At 44.9% G+C, this 17,775-nt stretch overlaps 1 protein-coding gene across 1 annotated transcript in view; it reads right to left on the bottom strand.

Moving 5' to 3' along the window:
* The window catches only part of SLC37A3 (solute carrier family 37 member 3), a 47,403-nt gene that overhangs the window by 25,488 nt on the left and 4,140 nt on the right, over positions 1-17,775 (bottom strand). The window contains exons 3-5 of the mRNA XM_077781074.1: positions 12,377-12,537; positions 10,914-11,022; positions 3,052-3,144 (exon numbers count right to left, since the gene is read on the bottom strand). Coding sequence (XP_077637200.1) covers positions 3,052-3,144; positions 10,914-11,022; positions 12,377-12,465 — 291 coding nt within the window. The 5' untranslated portion in view covers positions 12,466-12,537. The remainder of the gene's footprint in view (positions 1-3,051; positions 3,145-10,913; positions 11,023-12,376; positions 12,538-17,775) is intronic.

Genomic DNA, 17,775 nt, shown 5'->3' with positions numbered 1-17,775 from the left:
GGGGGGGGGGGGGAGAGGAGAATGGTAGTGACACAACTGTACTCGTTTGTTAAAACTCGGAATCACACGCCAAGAAGGGGGAGTTCATGCACATACTTCAGTTTTTCAAAACTGTATACGGGTTTTAAAATAAGACGTATGTATGTGTGGGGTGAGCAGGCTATGAATAAATGAAGTGTTTCAATCTCTCAAATGGCAGATATTGGAATAATCATAAAATAGGGTCTAAATGAAATCCACACTTTCATTCAACCAATAAAAATTCCTCACTAGGAGCTAGGAAACAAAAAAAAAGGGTGCATCAAATGTGNGGAGGGCTGAGCAGGGAGGGAGCTGTTCGAGGCAGGGAAGAAGAGCAAAAGCAAACAGGGTGAGGCAGAAAGGCACGGGCTGTGTTAGGACCACAGGAAATAGTTTGGCCAGATCCTAGTGGTGAAGTGTAGTAATCAACACAACTGCCACGGTGGCCCAGGACCAGGGTCTTGAGAGCACTNAAAAAAAAAAAGGTTAAATTCCATTTCGAAACCAAGTTTCACACAGCTGACGGTGGTAGAGGTGGTCTTTGCACTGGACTACGCTGCTTCTTAAAATACGCCATCACAGGCCCAAAGACAAACACCATGAGGAGTGCTCCACCCACGGGGAGTGCTCCGCCCAAAGCTGAATGACCATGTATTGGGATTTCATACTCAAAATGCCCAGGGTGAAGAGTTAGGCTAAACAAGCCACGATCTGCTCCAACTGTTTCTACCGCTACAGGGTTCCTCTTTGAAGAAGTGATATTCCAACAATGGCCCAAAGAAACACTCATAGATTACTCTGGGACTTTCACCCGGTATTTCACATCACCTGGATATCTGCAGTCGAAAGGCTTTCTTATAACTGGACACATTCTCAAGACAGGAAATCAGACACTGGGAGCAAAGGGCGGAACGCTCACAGCGTGCTCCCCACGGCCCGAGCTCGGCCGCCCCCACACGGCTCCCTACAACCAGAGATCACAACCGCCCCCTCCAGGGCAACTGCCTCGGACAGAGAACCGGCGGCTGCCATGCTGGTACAGCTCCCGGACACCACCACCCTCGGCTCTCCTCCTTTACTGCTGCACCCCGGCCCTGCGCGCCCACTCCTCACGCCCCCTGCCTCCAGATACGGGAAGCCCCATGACTCGGTTGTCACACCTCTTCTCTATCCTCACCTGCTCCCGTGATGACGCCATCCAGTCTACTAACTGAAAATGATCTAGATGCCAAGGACTCTGAAATTTGTACTGCCAGCCTGAGCTTCTACCTTGACCTCCAGACTCACATAATCAAGGGTCTACTCTTCATCCTTGGGGCAGTAACAGGTATGTCACATGGAACATGTCTAAAAGAGATTGCCCCCAAAGCCTACCCCCCCCACCGTCCTCCACTCTCTTGTGATACTTCCACCCTAGAGTTGCTCCCAGCACCACTCTTCCGCTTATAGTCCACATGCGACGGGGTAAAGAATTACTGTCTCTACCTTTAGACCACAGGTAGGGGCGCCTGGGTGGCTCAATCAGTTAAGCGTCTGACTTCAGCGCAGGTCATGAGCTCACGGTTCATGGGTTCGAGCCCCGCATCGGACTCTGTGCTGACAGCTCAGAGCCTACAGCCTGCTTCAGATTCTGTGTCTCCCTCTCTCCCCATCCTCTGTTCACTCACTCTCTCTCTCTCTCAAAAATAAATACACAATACAAAAATTTTTTTAAAAAAGAACACAGGTAAAACCTACCTCTTCTCACCTGGTACCCCACCCTGGATCTAAGACACCATCATCCTTCACCTTAAAACTGGAATAGCCTGGGGCGCCTGGGTGGCTCAGTCGGTTAAGTGTCCGACCTCAGCTCAGGTCATGATCTTACAGTCTGTGAGTTCGAGCCCCGCATTAGGTTCTGTGCTGTCAGCTCAGAGCCTGGAGCCTGCTTCAGATTCTGGGTCTCTCTATCTCTCTGCCCCTCCCCCATTCATATGCGCGCACGCTCTCTCTCTCTCTCTCTCTCTCTGTAAAAAANCTTCACCTTAAAACTGGAATAGCCTGGGGCGCCTGGGTGGCTCAGTCGGTTAAGTGTCCGACTTCAGCTCAGGTCATGATCTTACAGTCTGTGAGTTCGAGCCCCGCATTAGGTTCTGTGCTGTCAGCTCAGAGCCTGGAGCCTGCTTCAGATTCTGGGTCTCTCTAGCTCTCTGCCCCTCCCCCATTCATATGCGCACACGCTCTCTCTCTCTCTCTCTCTCTCTGTCTCAAAAATGAATAAACGTTTTAAAAACAAACAAACTGGACTAGCCTAACCTGTCTCCCTGCGTCTGCCTCTGCCCTCGGTTCAGTCACCCAGGACAGCAAGTGCACCTGTCCCAACACGGCACTTCTGCACAAAACCTTCCTGGCACTTCTCTGCACAAAACCTTCCCGGGCTCCCCTCTCACTCAATGATAAAGTCAAAGCCCCAACAAAGGGATCAAAGCTCTAAAGGTCTGAGCCCCATACCTCCTCTGGCCTCACTTCTTGCCTCTCTGTTCTAATCACCCTGACCTCACTCACTTCAGACGTTTACTCAAATACAGCCCCCTATCCGAGCTCTTCCCCAGGGATCCTACCTAAATCAGAGCTCCCGCCCAGGGCTATGTATTCCCCTTTCCCTGCTTCATTTTTCTCCACAGCACCCACCACCTTCAACCGTACTCTGTACTTAGGTAGAGCGCTGTATTCCTGTTTGTCTTCCTTAGCTCCCAACCCCAGAATGTAAGCTTTCTTCCAGGGATTCTTCCTGTGTTGCTCACTGATGAACTCCCACAGACCACAGAAGTATCTGGCACATGACAGGCGCTCAGTAAATATTTGCCAGATGGATGAAAAATGAATGGATGGCTGGGTGGATGGATGGGAAGGACATAAAATATAACCTTCTGCAATGCTGAACTCTCCTCGGTCGAGAAATTCAAGAATCCCTTACACACTCCATAAGGTTTGCAGTCATTTCCACATACAGCTCTCCTCAACCTAAAACCCTCGAATTCTAAAACTTACCACCGCGTAAGAGAAGAGGAAAATGGTGTCCAGCGTTCCCAGGAAAAGAGTGGCCTCCTCTGCACTGGGAAACAAGTGGTTGCTGCTCCAGATCTACAGCAACACAACAAGAGCCGAGTCAGTCCCTGCTGGCACCTGGTAGTCAGGGCTCTCCAAGCACCTGCCCCTCGGGCCTTTTCCCGCCCTCAAAGAGCCCTGGTGAGGCTGAACACAGGAAATCAGCACCCCGTAGATAAGGAACACACTGTGCAGGGCGGTCGGCAGGGTCCAAAACTATTTGCACAATACTAAAACGTTAGCTGCTATTTTTCCTCTTTTCCACTGATGGTGCGTACACAGCAGTGGGTAAAACTCCTTGTGGCTCTGGTGAGTCAAGGTAGTTACGCCAAACTGTACTATTAATCACTATATTCTTTATGACCACGTTCACAGTTTAAAAAAAAAAAAAAGGCCAATTCAATGAGAAAGAAGGACATCTGGCCATGTGTAGCAACGTGGATGGACCTTGAGGGTGTTATGCTGAGCGAAATAAGTCAGGCAGAGAAGGACAAATATCATATGTTTGCACGTATAGGAGGATTAGGAGGAACTTAACGGAGGAACAAGGGGGAGATGAAGGAGAGAAATAATGTGGGAGAGGGAGAGAGGCAAACCATGAGAGACTCCTGAATGCTGAGAACAAACTGAGGACTCATGTGTGTTGTGGGGGGGAAGATGGGCATGGAGGAGGGCACTTGTGGGGATGAGCACTGGGTTTTATATGGAAACCAACTTGACAATAAACTATTTGTAAAAAATACTAATAACTAAAAAAATAAAATAAAAAATAAAAGCTAAAAAATAAGAAATAAAAAAATTTTTAAAAGGCCAATTTCACATAAGAACATCCTTGGTACATGCTAGATGCTCAAATATTTGTCGAGCACAAACAAGTATTAATTTTATTACATCTGGCCTCTGAGTCCACTTATCTTTAATATTCTGTGTGCCAGAACGGCAAGTGTGTCCCAGCACTCGGCACACACAGGCACCAGAGCTGTCCTGAGGAAGAGCGCGTGTGCAACATGAGGTACAAGCCACAATACTGGGTTTTTTTACTTGAAAGAATGACAGACAGACAGACAAGCTATAGTCATTCAGATTTGGGTATTTGGCAGATATTTCCTCAGAAAAGAACGAAATGAGCCTGTCACTTCAACATCCATTCGAAGTACCAGACAGACAAATGGATCTTAATAGAAGGGTATAAAAAGTTAATTGATACAGTTTCAGATTCCACATGGCAACTAACCTTTAAGAAATTGCCACTTGTCAAATTCTGGTGTAGTATCAGAGATGAATGCCCACAATTAACTGAAAAGGCTATTAAAATACTTCTCCCCTTTCTACTACGTAAACGTGAAAGGCCAAATTCTCATCGAACAGTTCAGAGGATCATATTGCAAGAGACTGAATTCAGAAGCAGACTGAAAATCTATTATCTTCCATTAAGCCGCATATGAGATTTGCAAAAATGTAAATCAATGCCATTCTCCTCATAAAGCGATTTTTTTGTTTTGAAAAATTATTTTTTATAAAATGTCATTCATGTTAACACGTTATGGGTTTCCTTAATTCATTTAAAAATAACTAAAAAAGAGACAAGGTGTTTTTTTTTTTTTTCAATTTCTCAGGGTTAATTTTTTTTAATGTTTATTTGGGCGGGGGTTGGGGGGTGGGCAGAGAAAGAGGAAGACACAGAATCCGAAGCAGGCTCCAGGCTCTGAGCTGTCAGCACAGAGCCCGACACGGGACTCAAACTCACAGACAGCGAGATCATGACCTGAGCCGAAGTGGGATGCTTAACTGACTGAGCACCCAGGCGGCCCTCAATTTCTCAGCTTTAATTTCTAAAATAATAAATATCTATAAATGTAAATCCACAGAACCAAAAACTCTCTGGGGTCCTCAGCCCCAAAATTCAGAGAACTACTGGAATAAATGATTTCTGAGATGGGTTGTTACAGGAAAGAAATTCTGACTTTAGAATATTAAAGAAAAAAATCACAATCAGCAATTAGAAAAAAATGTTTAACAGAAAATAAAATCCCCAAATTATAAAAGAATGCATAAAGTGTGATCCTAAAGGATGGGACTTACTTCTGTGTGGCTTCAGGCATCAGCCTCACTCCTTTAACACCTCACATGCTGCTGTCACCGCAGAGAAGAGAGCAGCCCAAAGACTGATCGGTATTTCCGCACACTAAGTGGGGCCCTAAACTTCCCTAATTCGAGTTATTTTGCCTCAGACCACAATCTTAGACCCTGCGGTTCATTAGGACCCAGGCCCACGCCCTGTTGAGCGCACGCCAACGTGAGCTAGAGACGATGGCTTCGAGCAGCTGCTCCAAGTTTCGGGAGTCCTTCCTTACTCTCAGGAAGTCACCAAAACTCCCTGCAGGTGTGGCTTTCACAAGACTGGACAGATGTTAAATAGCTTTCTTTTGCTTTACTACCAGAATTCGGGTAAAATGTACTTTTGATGGTCTACTTAACAAGTGGAAAACAAAAAGAAACCAAAAACTTAGAAAAAAACAAAAACAAAGTAGGACCAACAGAAAGATACAGAAAATAGGATAACAGAACAAGCCTAGTAAAGAAAGTTCCCTTCAACAACAGAAGTCAGATGAAGGCGAGTATATACAGTAGAGAGAAATGGCCAGGCACACAGAGTGAATCGCCCCGTGTTTAATGAAATGACTTGCACACGCTGAGACCCCATGCACTGCGGTGGGGCGAGCCGGCCCGCGTGCCCATACAACTGTCGCGGGAACCCACCGGCCTGTATGTGTGTCGAGTTTGCTCGTGTTGCACCGAGGCACTTCCTGGAAGCACGAAATCGCGTGCTTGTGGGTTTCCTAAGTGAGAATGTCTAGCACAAGGTAAGGGTGAGGCATGCGGGGGGAGGGGGGGCTGCTGACAAGAGCTTCCTGAATGGGTGCGCAGAGGAGGAGTTAAACCTGACTTCCGTTCAGGGTCTGCTCTCTGCCCACGGTGAGTGGTATCGCTTTCCGTGAAGTTCTGCTGGGGAAGAGCAGCTGTGGATGAGCTTGAGATGGGGTGTCGAGGACACCCCGAATCCTGCCATCCTCTCCTGGACAGTTTAGACTCAATCACACTGTTCTCATGAGAGGACTGTACTGTCTGGGGAACTAAGGCTTTTCAAGTTGTCCTCAAGTATTAAATTTAACCATTACTTCCTTGTTATCTCTAAACATGGATTTTATGTTCTGTTCCCTATTTTCAGTGTTTGTCCCTATCAGTGGCATCCATGATAAATTCTCAAGGTGAAGAGACTGTCTGTGCTTAATTCTTTTCATAAAGCACCTAAGATAGATATACATTAAAATTAAAACTATAATAAGTGATTTTTGATGACGCTGTTCAAGATACTTAAGAAATGTTTAATGAGGGGCGCCTGGGTGGCTCGGTCGGTTAAGTGTCCAACTTTGGCTTGGGTCACAATCTCACAGTTCATGGGTTTGAGCCCTGTGTTGGGCTCTGTGCTGACAGCTATCTCAGAGCCTGGAGCCTGCTTCACATTCTGTGTCTCCCTCTCTCTCTGACCGTTCCCTGCTCACGCTGCGCGCCTCATTCTCTCTCTCTCTCTCTCTCAGAAATAAATAAAACATTTAAAAAATTGGGCGCCTGGGTGGCTCAGTCGGTTGAGCATCCAACTTCAGCTCAGGTCATGATCTCACGGTTTGTGAGTTCGAGCTCCGCGTCAGGCTCTGTGCTGACAGCTAGCTCAGAGCCTGGAGCCTGTCTTCGGATTCTGTATCTCCCTCTCTCTCTGACCCTCCCCTGCTCGTGCTGTCGCTCTCTGACTCTCAAAAATAAAAAACATTAAAATTTTTAAAAAAATTTTTAATTTAAAAAAAAGAAATGTTTAATGATATATTAGCAAAATATTTTTCAGAATAATTTTACATAAACCTTTGTGGGGTTCTTTTATTCATTTTGAGAGAGAGAGAGAGAGAAAGAATCCAAAGCAGGCTCCACACTGTTAGTGCAGAGCTCAACACAGGGCTCGAGCTCATGAACCATGAGATCATGACCTGAGCTGAAATCAAGAGTTGGATGCTTAACCCACTCAGTCACCCAGGCGCCCCATAAACTTCTGGTTCTAAGAACTCTTCCCACTTCAGACAAGAAAGGAAAGTTCACATGGAGGCTAGCATTGACAGTTACAAACACAAAAGCACAGGAAGAGAAAAAAGTACCTATCGCCCTCGCTGCTCCACTCCCAGCAATAGCCTTAGAAAAGAAAAGGAAAGAAAAGAACCCAGACCTTAAAGTCTAAAGAAAGGAATGGAAGGTCAGCACTGCTCTCCATGACGGCAGAGACGGAAATACAAAGATCTCCGGGATAAGTCTGAACTTGACTTCTATATAACCAATCCATCCAAACCACTTAATCCATAGTCCTGAAAAACCAGAATGGTGAAGCCTATTTTAGCAGCAATTAAAGTAAATAAACAAATATCTAAGCAGAAAAGGCAATGCAAGCCCCACAAGAGCTAATTACGTATCATAGTTACTGGCAAGAAAAGAGTTAACACAGCAGGCCTGAGACTGTACTCCTCAAAAAGGCCTACTTGTGAGTTTGGCCCCTGGCTGGCGTCTAGGCACTTGCATTTGGGGAGGATTCCCATCACTTCCTGCTAAGAGTGGTTCACTGTACCTAAACTGTTTGTACACACAATGTTGTTTACACTGAGCCTGCTTTCCTCCTGGGCGTCTCCAGTTTTGTACATGTCAGGCATGGGGTGCCTACGTGACCTGTCCCTATACAAGCCCTGGGCACGGAGTCTCTAATAAGCTTCCCTGGTAAGACACGATTTCGCCCATGTTGTCACAACTTGTCGCTGGAAGAAACACACAACCTGGACAACTCCACTGAAAACGCCCTCTTGTAAGCCAGTCCCTCCAGACCTCAGCCTATGCTTTTCCCTTTGCTGATTTTGCTCTGTACCCTTTCACTGTAATAAACCACAGCTATGAATATGAGTATAAGCAGAGTCCTGTGAGTTCTCTTGGTGAATCATCGAACCTGGGGGTGGTCTTGGGGGGCCAAATTCAGCTACCTAACAAACAAAAGCAGCCTTAGGCAGCATAGCCAGAAACTTAGTGCCAAAATCAGATCCTACTGCTCTGTATCTGGTCAGACTGTACCTAAAGAACCACATTCAGTGCACAGCGCCACTACACTACGGTTCAAGGAACCAGTGGTGTCTGCCTAACCGAGAGACACTTAGGAAGAAAGGTGTTCTCTGAATATTCAACAGGCTGTCATGAATCAATGACTTATGCATGGCTCAGGAGAAAACCCAAGATCAAAATTAAGCAGCAGAATACTTTTCCCTCAATATAAAAAAGAACTTTCTAGAAGTATTTAAGCAGAAGGTGAGTGATCATCTTTCAATACTGACAAAGAAAGTATTTATACTGGTTGAGAGTTAGAGCACATGACCCCTCCAAGGGCACGCCAGGGTTTGTGAGGAGTCATTTGATCATTTAGAGGACTCACTGCACACACAGCACTAGTCAAGCCTCAGTGTGAAATCTAACCCTCTATTCCTAACATCTTTCCTCTTTTTTTTTTTTAATGTTTTATTTATTTCTAGGAGAGAGAGAGAGAGAGACAGCATGAGCAGGGGAGGGTCAGAGAGAGAGGGAGGCACAGACTCTGAAACAGGACCCAGGCTCTGAGCTGGCAGTCCGCACAGAGCCCGACGCGGGGCTCGAACCCACGAACCGCGAGATCATGACCTAAGCGAAAGTCGGACACTTAACCGACTAAGCCACCCAGGCGCCCCTAACATCTTTCCTTTTAAAAGTTCCTGATATGGGGAACCTGGGTGGCTCAGTCAGCTGAGCATTCGATGTGATCGCACAGCTCATGAGTTCAAGCCCCGAGTTGGGCTCTGTGCTGACAGCTTACTCAGAGCCTGGAGCCTGTTTCTGATTTTCTCTCTCTCCTCTCTCTCTCTCTCTCTCTCTCTCTCTCTCTCCCCCCCCTCTGCCCCTCCCCTACTCATGCTCTGTCTCCCTCTGTCTCTCAAAAGTAAATAAATATTTTAAAACAATATGTTTTTTTAAGTTTCTGATAACTGGGGTGCCTGGGTGGCTCAGTCAGTTAAGTGTCTGACTTTGGCTCAAGTCATGATCTCATGGCTCATGAGTTCAAGCCCCACGTCGGGCTCTGTGCTGACAGCTCGGAGCCTGGAGCCTACTTCGGATTCTGTGTGTCTCTCTCTCTCTCTCTCTGACCCTCCCCTGCTCTGTCTCTCACACACACATGTGTGCTCCCTCACTCTCTCTCAAAATTAATAAACATTTTTCTAAAAAACAGTCCTGATAACTTAAATTCAAGAAAAACTATACAAGAAGCGTGCCTGGCTGGCTCAGTCGGAAAAGCATGTGACTCCTGATCTCGAGGTCCTAAGTCTGAGGCCCATGATGTGTGTAAAGATTACTAAAAAAAATTAAAGAAAAAGAGGGGTGTGGGGAATTATACAAGAGCATTTTCAATAGAACATCAGTTCTGTGAGGATAGATTCTTTTTTTTTTCTTTTAACCCTCTCTCTAGGTTTCTTTGTTTCTTTTTTTTAGTACCCTCACTATCTAGAACTGTGTTTATGCCAGAGAGACCCACAGTAAGCACCTGACTGAATAACTTAATCACATTTTGAGGGGATTTCCTATAACTTGCAGATCTCTATCAACTCTTAATTGATCCAAATAGGGGGAAAATGTTTTAAGAAATAAGACATGCCAAGAATATTACTATGTATCTATAATTCCACATAAGTACAACTCAGGGAATGTGGTAAAGAGTGTATGGTGGGGGGGGCACTTGGGGGACTCAGTTGGCTGATTGTCCAACCCTTGGTTTCAGCTCAGGTCATGATCTTGTGGTGCGTGAGTTCGAGCCCCATATCGGGCCTGACAGCTCTGAACCTGGAGTCTCTTTCATATTCTGTGTCTCCCTCTCTCTCTCCCTCCCCTACTCACACTCTTTCTCTCTCTCTCTCTGAAAACTAAATAAACATTGAAATTTTTTAAAAATGCATGGAGTGGATCTGTGTATTAACATAAGGTATTGTAAAGAACAGCATCTCCATTCCAACTGGTCATCAGAGGATTCACTTGATGCATAATGAATTCAAGGAACTGGACACATACTCCCTGACTTCTAGACTCTTAAGATACAAACAAATGAAACAATTACAAAGTATGTAAATACTGAAACATTAAACTATGTAATACACTATACACAGTTGGGGCGGGGAGGTTAGAGGAAGCTAGGAAAAAATTTGATAGCAAAAGTGGCAGTTTAGGGGCACCTGGCTGGCTCAATTCGTGCAACATAGGACTCGTGGATTCAGGGTCACAAGTTCAAGCCCCACACTGGGTGCAGAGATTACCTAAAAAAGAGGGCATTTTATCTCGCCACAGAGGGAAAAGCAAGATTTAGATGGGTGGGAATAAAGAGAAAGAGCCTAAAAAAGAACATGAGTAAAACCTCAAAGGCAGGAATGGGTACAGGTGCTTGTGAAACTCAGTTAAAAACCAGCCTCACCAGAACTGTGTCACTTTAAAACGATAAGAAAGAAGCTGGATGGAATGGTAGGTAAAACAGGCCTGAGCTGGGGCAAGCTAAGGAATCAGGCAGAATACTTTGGATTTTATGCCATTGAAAACAGCCACTTTTCAGAGTCCTAGGCAGATGAATGAAACAAACTAGAAGAACTTGAGGGGAACTTAGGGGCGGGCATGGCTCGCTCCCTAAACCCGTCCCAGCACTTTGTTCCGCTTACCTCTACAGGCAATCTAATGGACTTGTTAAAAGCACTCGGGGTCCACTGCTTAGAGATACTGACTTTGACATTGCTAAAAGTTTTTCTTGATGCGTGGAGCAACGAATAACTGCAAAAGAGAGAAGAAATACGGCTGAATGATTAGCAAAGAAAAGGGCATTTGATAAAATCCCAGATACAGTCCCATTTGTTTTCATCAATTTTAGAATCTTCTCTTAAAAAAAGTTCCGCTTTATCAATTGAAGCAGTCTCTGCCAAGCAAAAGAAAAAACTAGTCTTCTTATATAAGCCTCCGTGTTCACTCCTAACTTATCCCTCCACCTAGAAGACAAATGTGTTATTGATCCCAACCCACTTTAAATCATGGATGCAGTTCTGTAAAGAATTTTAAGTCATTAGCAACTGCTGGCCCCTTACTGTGTTAGCCATTCAGTAGCTTTCTGAGTTCTGTCTCCTTATTGTGATGCCTCCTCTCACCCCCAACAAATGACTGTCCCTAAAGAAAACATCCAAATTTACCTATCAACTCTTACATAATTAAGAACCATTTCCTAGTTTTGCCTTAAAACAACCAAACAAACCTATCACATTTGTGGTGCCTTCAATAAAGATTAACAATAAAGAAAACCTACCCAGGATAAATCATCAAACAGCTAAGCCACAGGGTTATAAACTAACATCGCTCCTGAAACCAAACAGCCTGGTTTATGCCATCTGTGGACCACTAAAGAGAGCCACTGAGGGCCATAGAATTATAAATACTGAGGATTCTCCTTATAATTGCCTCAGACCATCTTTCCTTAATTCAGGATGCCCTGCATATGCACATCCTATATTCTAAAGCTCCTGGGGTTTTTTTTTAATGTTTTTTTATTTATTTCTGAGAGAGAGAGAGAGAGAGACAGCGTGAACAGGGGAGGGTCAGAGAGAGAGGGAGACAGAATCCGAAACAGGCTCCAGGTTCTGAGCTGGCTGTCAGCACAGAGCCCGAAGTGGGGCTCGAACCCATGAACCGTGAGATCATGACCTGAACCAAAGTCGGACGCTTAACCGACGGAGCCACCCAGGTGCCCCTGAAGCTCCTGGTTTTAGTAAAGAAAGAACTTTATGGTTAACCAGAGTTTCTCAACCGTGGCACTACTGACATTTTGGGCCCTGAAAATTCTGTTGTGGGAGGCTAGCCAGTGCACCGTAGAGTCTGCACCAGCATCTCTGGCCTCTACCCACTGCAAGTGGCACCCCTCCCCACAATGCGACAAGCGAAAGTGCCTCCAGACATTGCCAAACATGGGTCAAACAGTCCTTGAAAATGACTTGGAACCACCAAAAAGTACAACGGAAAGAATAACTAGCCTGGTTCATAAGCCCATGCCAACCGCCGCATTCAGCACTTGCCACGCGGTACGTACCCCCTCAAACACACCAAAACCCACAACAACAGTTTTAGCAATCCATCCACGTACCTGAAGAAGGTGAGCAGGAACACAACAACATGATGATGGCTGAATCGGGAGAACAGAGTTCCTCTCTGAAAAATATTTGGCCAGGCCATAGTCTTCCTGACCTTCCTCTCGCCAATGACCTGAAAATCTGGATAGTGAATGATTTACATCATTTCTTCTTTCTGGAAAAACAAAATACATTATCAACATTACTTAAAATAGGCAGTTTATCTAAAAACTGAATTATTTAGACTTATAACCAGTCAGCATGTTATCAGGCCTTGAAAAAAAATCACATGGGCTAGCTGACACCAGAAAACGAGATCAATGATTATATTTTATAACAAGTCCTTAAAAAGAAAAATCTTGACAAAAGATTACACCCTAACAGAAAGAATTCTCATACAAACTGGTAAGAAAATCGCTAACTCAGGGCTGCCTGGCTGGCTTAGTTGGAAGAACATGCAACTCTTGATCTCAGAGTGGTGAGTACTTAAAATAAAATCATAGGGGTACCTGGGGGGCTCAGTTGGCTAAGCATCTGACTCTTGATTTCAGGTCAGATCTTGATCTCAGAGTCATGAGATCAAGCCCCAACTCAGGCTCAGCATGGAGCCTGGAGCTTACCTGGGATGTGTGTGTGTGTGTCTCTCTCTCTCTCTGCCCCTCCCTGGCTTGCAGGCGCACTCACTAGCTCGCTTGCTCGCTCTTAAAAAAACAAATTTTAAAATAAAATCTTGGGGCGCCTGGGTGGCTCAGTCGGTTAAGCATCTGACTTCAGCTCAGGTCATGATATCATGGTTCATGGGTTCGAGCCCTGTGTTGGGCTCTGTACTGACAGCTCAGAGCCTGGAGCCTGCTTCCGATTCTGTGTCTCTGCCCCTCCCCACCTCAAGCTCTGTCTCTCTCTGGTCTCAAAAATAAATAAAGATTTTTAAAAAGAAAAGAAAAGAAAATCACTAATTCCGACAGAAAAATGAGGAAAGGAAATGAACAGGCAACTCAGAAGAAATGACATGTCTATTAAACTTATCAAATAAAAACTCCAATCTGATTAGCAATACAAGAAATGCTAATTAAGGCAAGAAAACGTTTATATAGTTAAAAAAGATGGGATGCCTGGGTGGCTCAGTTGGTTAAGCGTCCGACTTCGGCTGGGTCATGATCTCGCAGTTCATGGGTTCAAGCCCCGCATCTGGCTCTATGCTGACAGCTAGCTCAGAGCCTGGAGCCTGCTTCGGATTCTGTGTCTCCCTCTCTGTCTGACCCTCCCCTGCTCACACTGTCTGTCTCTCTCTCTCTCACAGAAATAAATAAAAAACATTAAAAATTTTTTTAAATAAATAAATAAGATTGTGCTCAATGTAGTTCAAGGTCTAATGACTCCTGAACTCTCATACACTGCTGGAGATAAAACATAGTATTACAGACCATCTGGCCACAGTCATCAAGAGCTTTGACACAAAGATTCAATTTCCAGAGACCTATCCCAGAAGAAATACAAGATGCATTCTTGGCTCTATAAGAAAAGGTAGTTTTCACAATGTGTCAAAGAAACTTTATTATGTTAAAGAAATGAACTTTGTGTCAGTCATAAGGAAATGGGGAAAGAAACAGGGCCACTCCTCCCATGTCCTCAGTCTCCACCACTTCCTCTCACGTCCCACTGGTTCTCTCTGAAAGCTGCACCCATGCTCTGACACCCAAGAATAATTAAGCACAAAGTAAGCATCTAAAACTTAATGTATCCGGGGGCGCCTGGGTGGCTTAGTCGGTTAAGCGTCCGACTTTCGCTTGGGTCATGATCTCGCGGTTCATGGGTTCGGGCCCCGCGTAGGGCTCTGTGCTGACTGCCAGCTCAGAGCCTGGAGCCTGTTTCGGTCTGTGACTCCCTCTCTCTCTGACCCTCCCCTGCTCACGCTGTCTCTCTCTCTCTCCTAGAAATAAATAAAACATTTAAAAAAAAAAAAGGTAAAACTTAATGTCTCCGGTTAGAAGTCTGAAGACACAACCTATACATGCAATTAAAGGAGGAATGATTAAATAAGCTATGGTATATCCATATAGCTGGGTATTTTATAGTCATTTGACATGATGATTAAGGCTTTTTAGTGACATGAGAAAATGTCAAGTGAAAAAAGGAAGAAACAGGGTGCCTGGCTGGCTCAGTCGGCAGAGCAGATGACTCTGGATCCTGGGGTGTTAGGTGTAGATTACTTACAAAAAAAAAAAAAAGATATGACTTACAAATATAGTCAACTCAACTCTATGTTTACATAATATTTACAAATAAATAGGGAATACACTAGCTCTCTCTGGGCAGAGGGATTATGGGTAATTTTAATTTTCTATATGCTTTCCTTAAAAATCTACAATAAAAGTATATACTACTTTTATAATCAGAAGGGAAAACATCCACAGCATTGGTAAAGTCCTATAATTTACCTGCTTATTAAGAAAAAATAAAGGGGGAAGCGCCTGGGTGGCTCAGTCGGTTGAGCGTCCCACTTTGGCTCAGGTCATGATCTCACGGTTCGTGGGTTTGAGCCCTGTGTTGAGCTCTGTGCTGACAGGCAGCTCAGAGTCGGGAGCCTATTTCAGAGTCTGTGTCTCCCTCTCTCTCTGACCCTCCCCTACTCACGCTGTCTCTCTCTCTCTCTCTCTCTCTCAGAAATAAATAAAACATTTTTTAAAAAAGTTAAATTAACAAAATGACCTGTATGCTACATGTACTACAATAGTCAGGGTAGGAGACAAACTCCAGAGCTCCAATACTGAAATTAGCAAGTCACAGGGCTTTGCTTTCTAGGCTGTGCTCCTTGTAACTTCTATTAGACTCATGTTTTCACTAGCCACACTCTAGGAGACGTAGCCAAACCGTAAATGCTGACAGACCCGCCAAATGGCCATTCCTGAAATTTCTGCATAAAAGGTACAAAGTTGAGGTGGTTAAACATTACAGCCGTTTGACTTCCTGGCTGTAAGCCATTAGACACGCCAACCTCTATGAATCACATGTGGTTGTCTATAAAATGTCCTGTCTCTTTTGAGAGCTGTAAGACTAAAATAAACAGTAAATGTGAGGTATTATTAAGATCATTATTTTTTTTATCTTTTTAAATTATTTTTTTAATGTCTTATTTCTGAGAGAGAGAGAGAGAGAGACAGTGTAAACAGGGGAGGGTCAGAGAGAGAGAGGGAGACACAAAATCCGAAACAAGCTCCAGGCTCTGAGCTGGCTATCAGCACAGAGCCCAACGCAGGGCTTGAACCCACAAAACATGAGATCATGACCTAAGCCGAAGTTGGACGCTTAACTGACTGAGCCACCCAGGCTCCCCTAAAACAATTATTTTAGCCACTGATCTGCCCAGGATTAACCAATCCCACAGCAGCAGAATGTAGCTAATTTCATTTAATCTTTCTCCCTGAAAAGTGTTCACAAAATAATGAGCCAAGTAGGATTTTAAAATTCCACTTACAAAAGGTAATAAATAAACTTTCTGTCCATAATTCCAGAAAGTTACAAACCTGAGAGCTATTAGTGTTACTGCTAAATTTATCTCCACGCCCTAAATTAAACATGAAACCCAGTGGAACGCAAAGCTTTATGTAAATTGTAGCTCTTTGAACTGAACACATTTATACCTCCAAACAGTATGCTGATAAATTATAAAATCCAATAATTTATCAGGTAAAATAATTCCAAAAACGTATGTTCTGACAGATTGGGATTACAGTGCTTTGGCAATAATGGTTGTGTATTTCAAGGTTGTGCAGTTACATTAATAACTTTAAATGACGACCGAGCTGTTTGAGGCCATCTGGATTTCATTTCTAAACAAACCACCTTTTCCTTAGCTACTGTGACACGAGAGAAAAGGTTTAATAAGTACACCAGGAAAACAGTTTTAAGTAATCACCTGCTGCTGGCAGGATGCCATTTAAAATGAATACTATTACAACATCTGGTCCTAAGTAATTACAATAATTAATAATAATAATAATAATACCTTGCACTTATATTCTCTACATCACAGAAGTGATTTCTAATCATCTGTGAGCTCTGTGACCCTGGGGACGTGCTGAGAGGTGCTTTTTTTTTTTTTTTTACTGTTTTATTTATTTCTCAGACAGACAGACAGCATAAGCAGGGGAGGGTCAGAGAGAGAGGGAGATACAGAATCTGAACAGGCTCCAGGCTCTGAGCTGGTTGTCAGCACAGAGCCTGACGCGGGGCTCGAGCCCACGAACCGTGAGATCATGACTTGAGCCGAAGTGGGACGCTCAACTGACTGAGCCACCCAGGCGCCCCTTTGCCAAGTCTGAATCCATCAAGCGCATCCTACTTTCTGAAGATCATTTTCTTCACTGCTCTAAATACAGACGGAACAAATGTCTAACATTTTCTAAGTGTACGTAAGTGCTGTTATAATTAATAAAACCAAAATTCATTTAAGTATTTCTAAATTCAAAGTAGTTTCTCATTTAGTATTTTCTCAAGCAATGAATACTGAATATACAACTATCCTATGAGGAGAATTAGCTTTTAAAAACACAGCTTACTAAAAATAAGGTCTTCGCCATCACAAAGGGTTCACAGTCACTGAGCCACGCTCACTACTTTTCAAAACCAGTTCATAATCATGAACTCATCCGATGTGGGACGAAGGTTTCTTGAGCCCGAGAAGACCACGCATACAAGGTTTTTCCAGAATGGGACATTCTACATCGTGCAATCGATGTTGAATGAAAGGCGGCTTCCTGGGGAACATGTCCAGATGGCAGGTAATCTCCCCCTTATACAACAGTGCCTTGGAATATAAAGCATTCCAGAACTGTCACGTCCCACAGCTGCTCAGAGTCCACTCCAACCCCACATCGGCAGAGTTCAGGCTGCCTGGTACTAGGAACCCTGTGGGACACAAAGACTGCGAAGCGCAAGGGGGGGCGGCTGGTAGGAAGGGAGGTGGCCCTCGGAGAGCACCTGGACGCCCAGGCCCGCGGCACCTGACCCAGTCTTCACCCCACCCCAGTCAGCTTCGCTGAGCTCACCCGGGGGGCTCTACTGCCCGCTGGCCCTCAGCCCTGCAACCACCCAGCACCCCGCTGTCGCTGCAGACGCCCCCGCCCCACCTCCCTTCCGCGCCACCGCTTCCACCGCTTCCGTCTCCGTCTCAGCGCAGCAGCCCGGTGGGGTGGCGCACGGAGCACTCCCCAGTCCTATTCACCGCCCGTCTCTTCCTCTAGCCCACCGTCCAGTAACCACGTCACCTCCCCCGGACACACTTCAAACACCCTCTCTTTCCTTGCAGAAAACTGCTTGCTCTCCCACTTTCCACTCGCCAGTCACTTTACCTCGGCGAAGCTCCCAATTCAGCCAGCTCACCGTTTCCGTCACCCAAGACCCTCTTGGCCCC

The sequence above is a fragment of the Crocuta crocuta genome, unplaced genomic scaffold (assembly GCF_008692635.1).
Source record: "Crocuta crocuta isolate KB4526 unplaced genomic scaffold, BGI_CrCroc_1.0 scaffold228, whole genome shotgun sequence".
NCBI lineage: Eukaryota > Metazoa > Chordata > Mammalia > Carnivora > Hyaenidae > Crocuta > Crocuta crocuta.
Note: the sequence above shows the minus strand (reverse complement) of the source record. Positions and strands in the feature narration are given on the sequence as shown.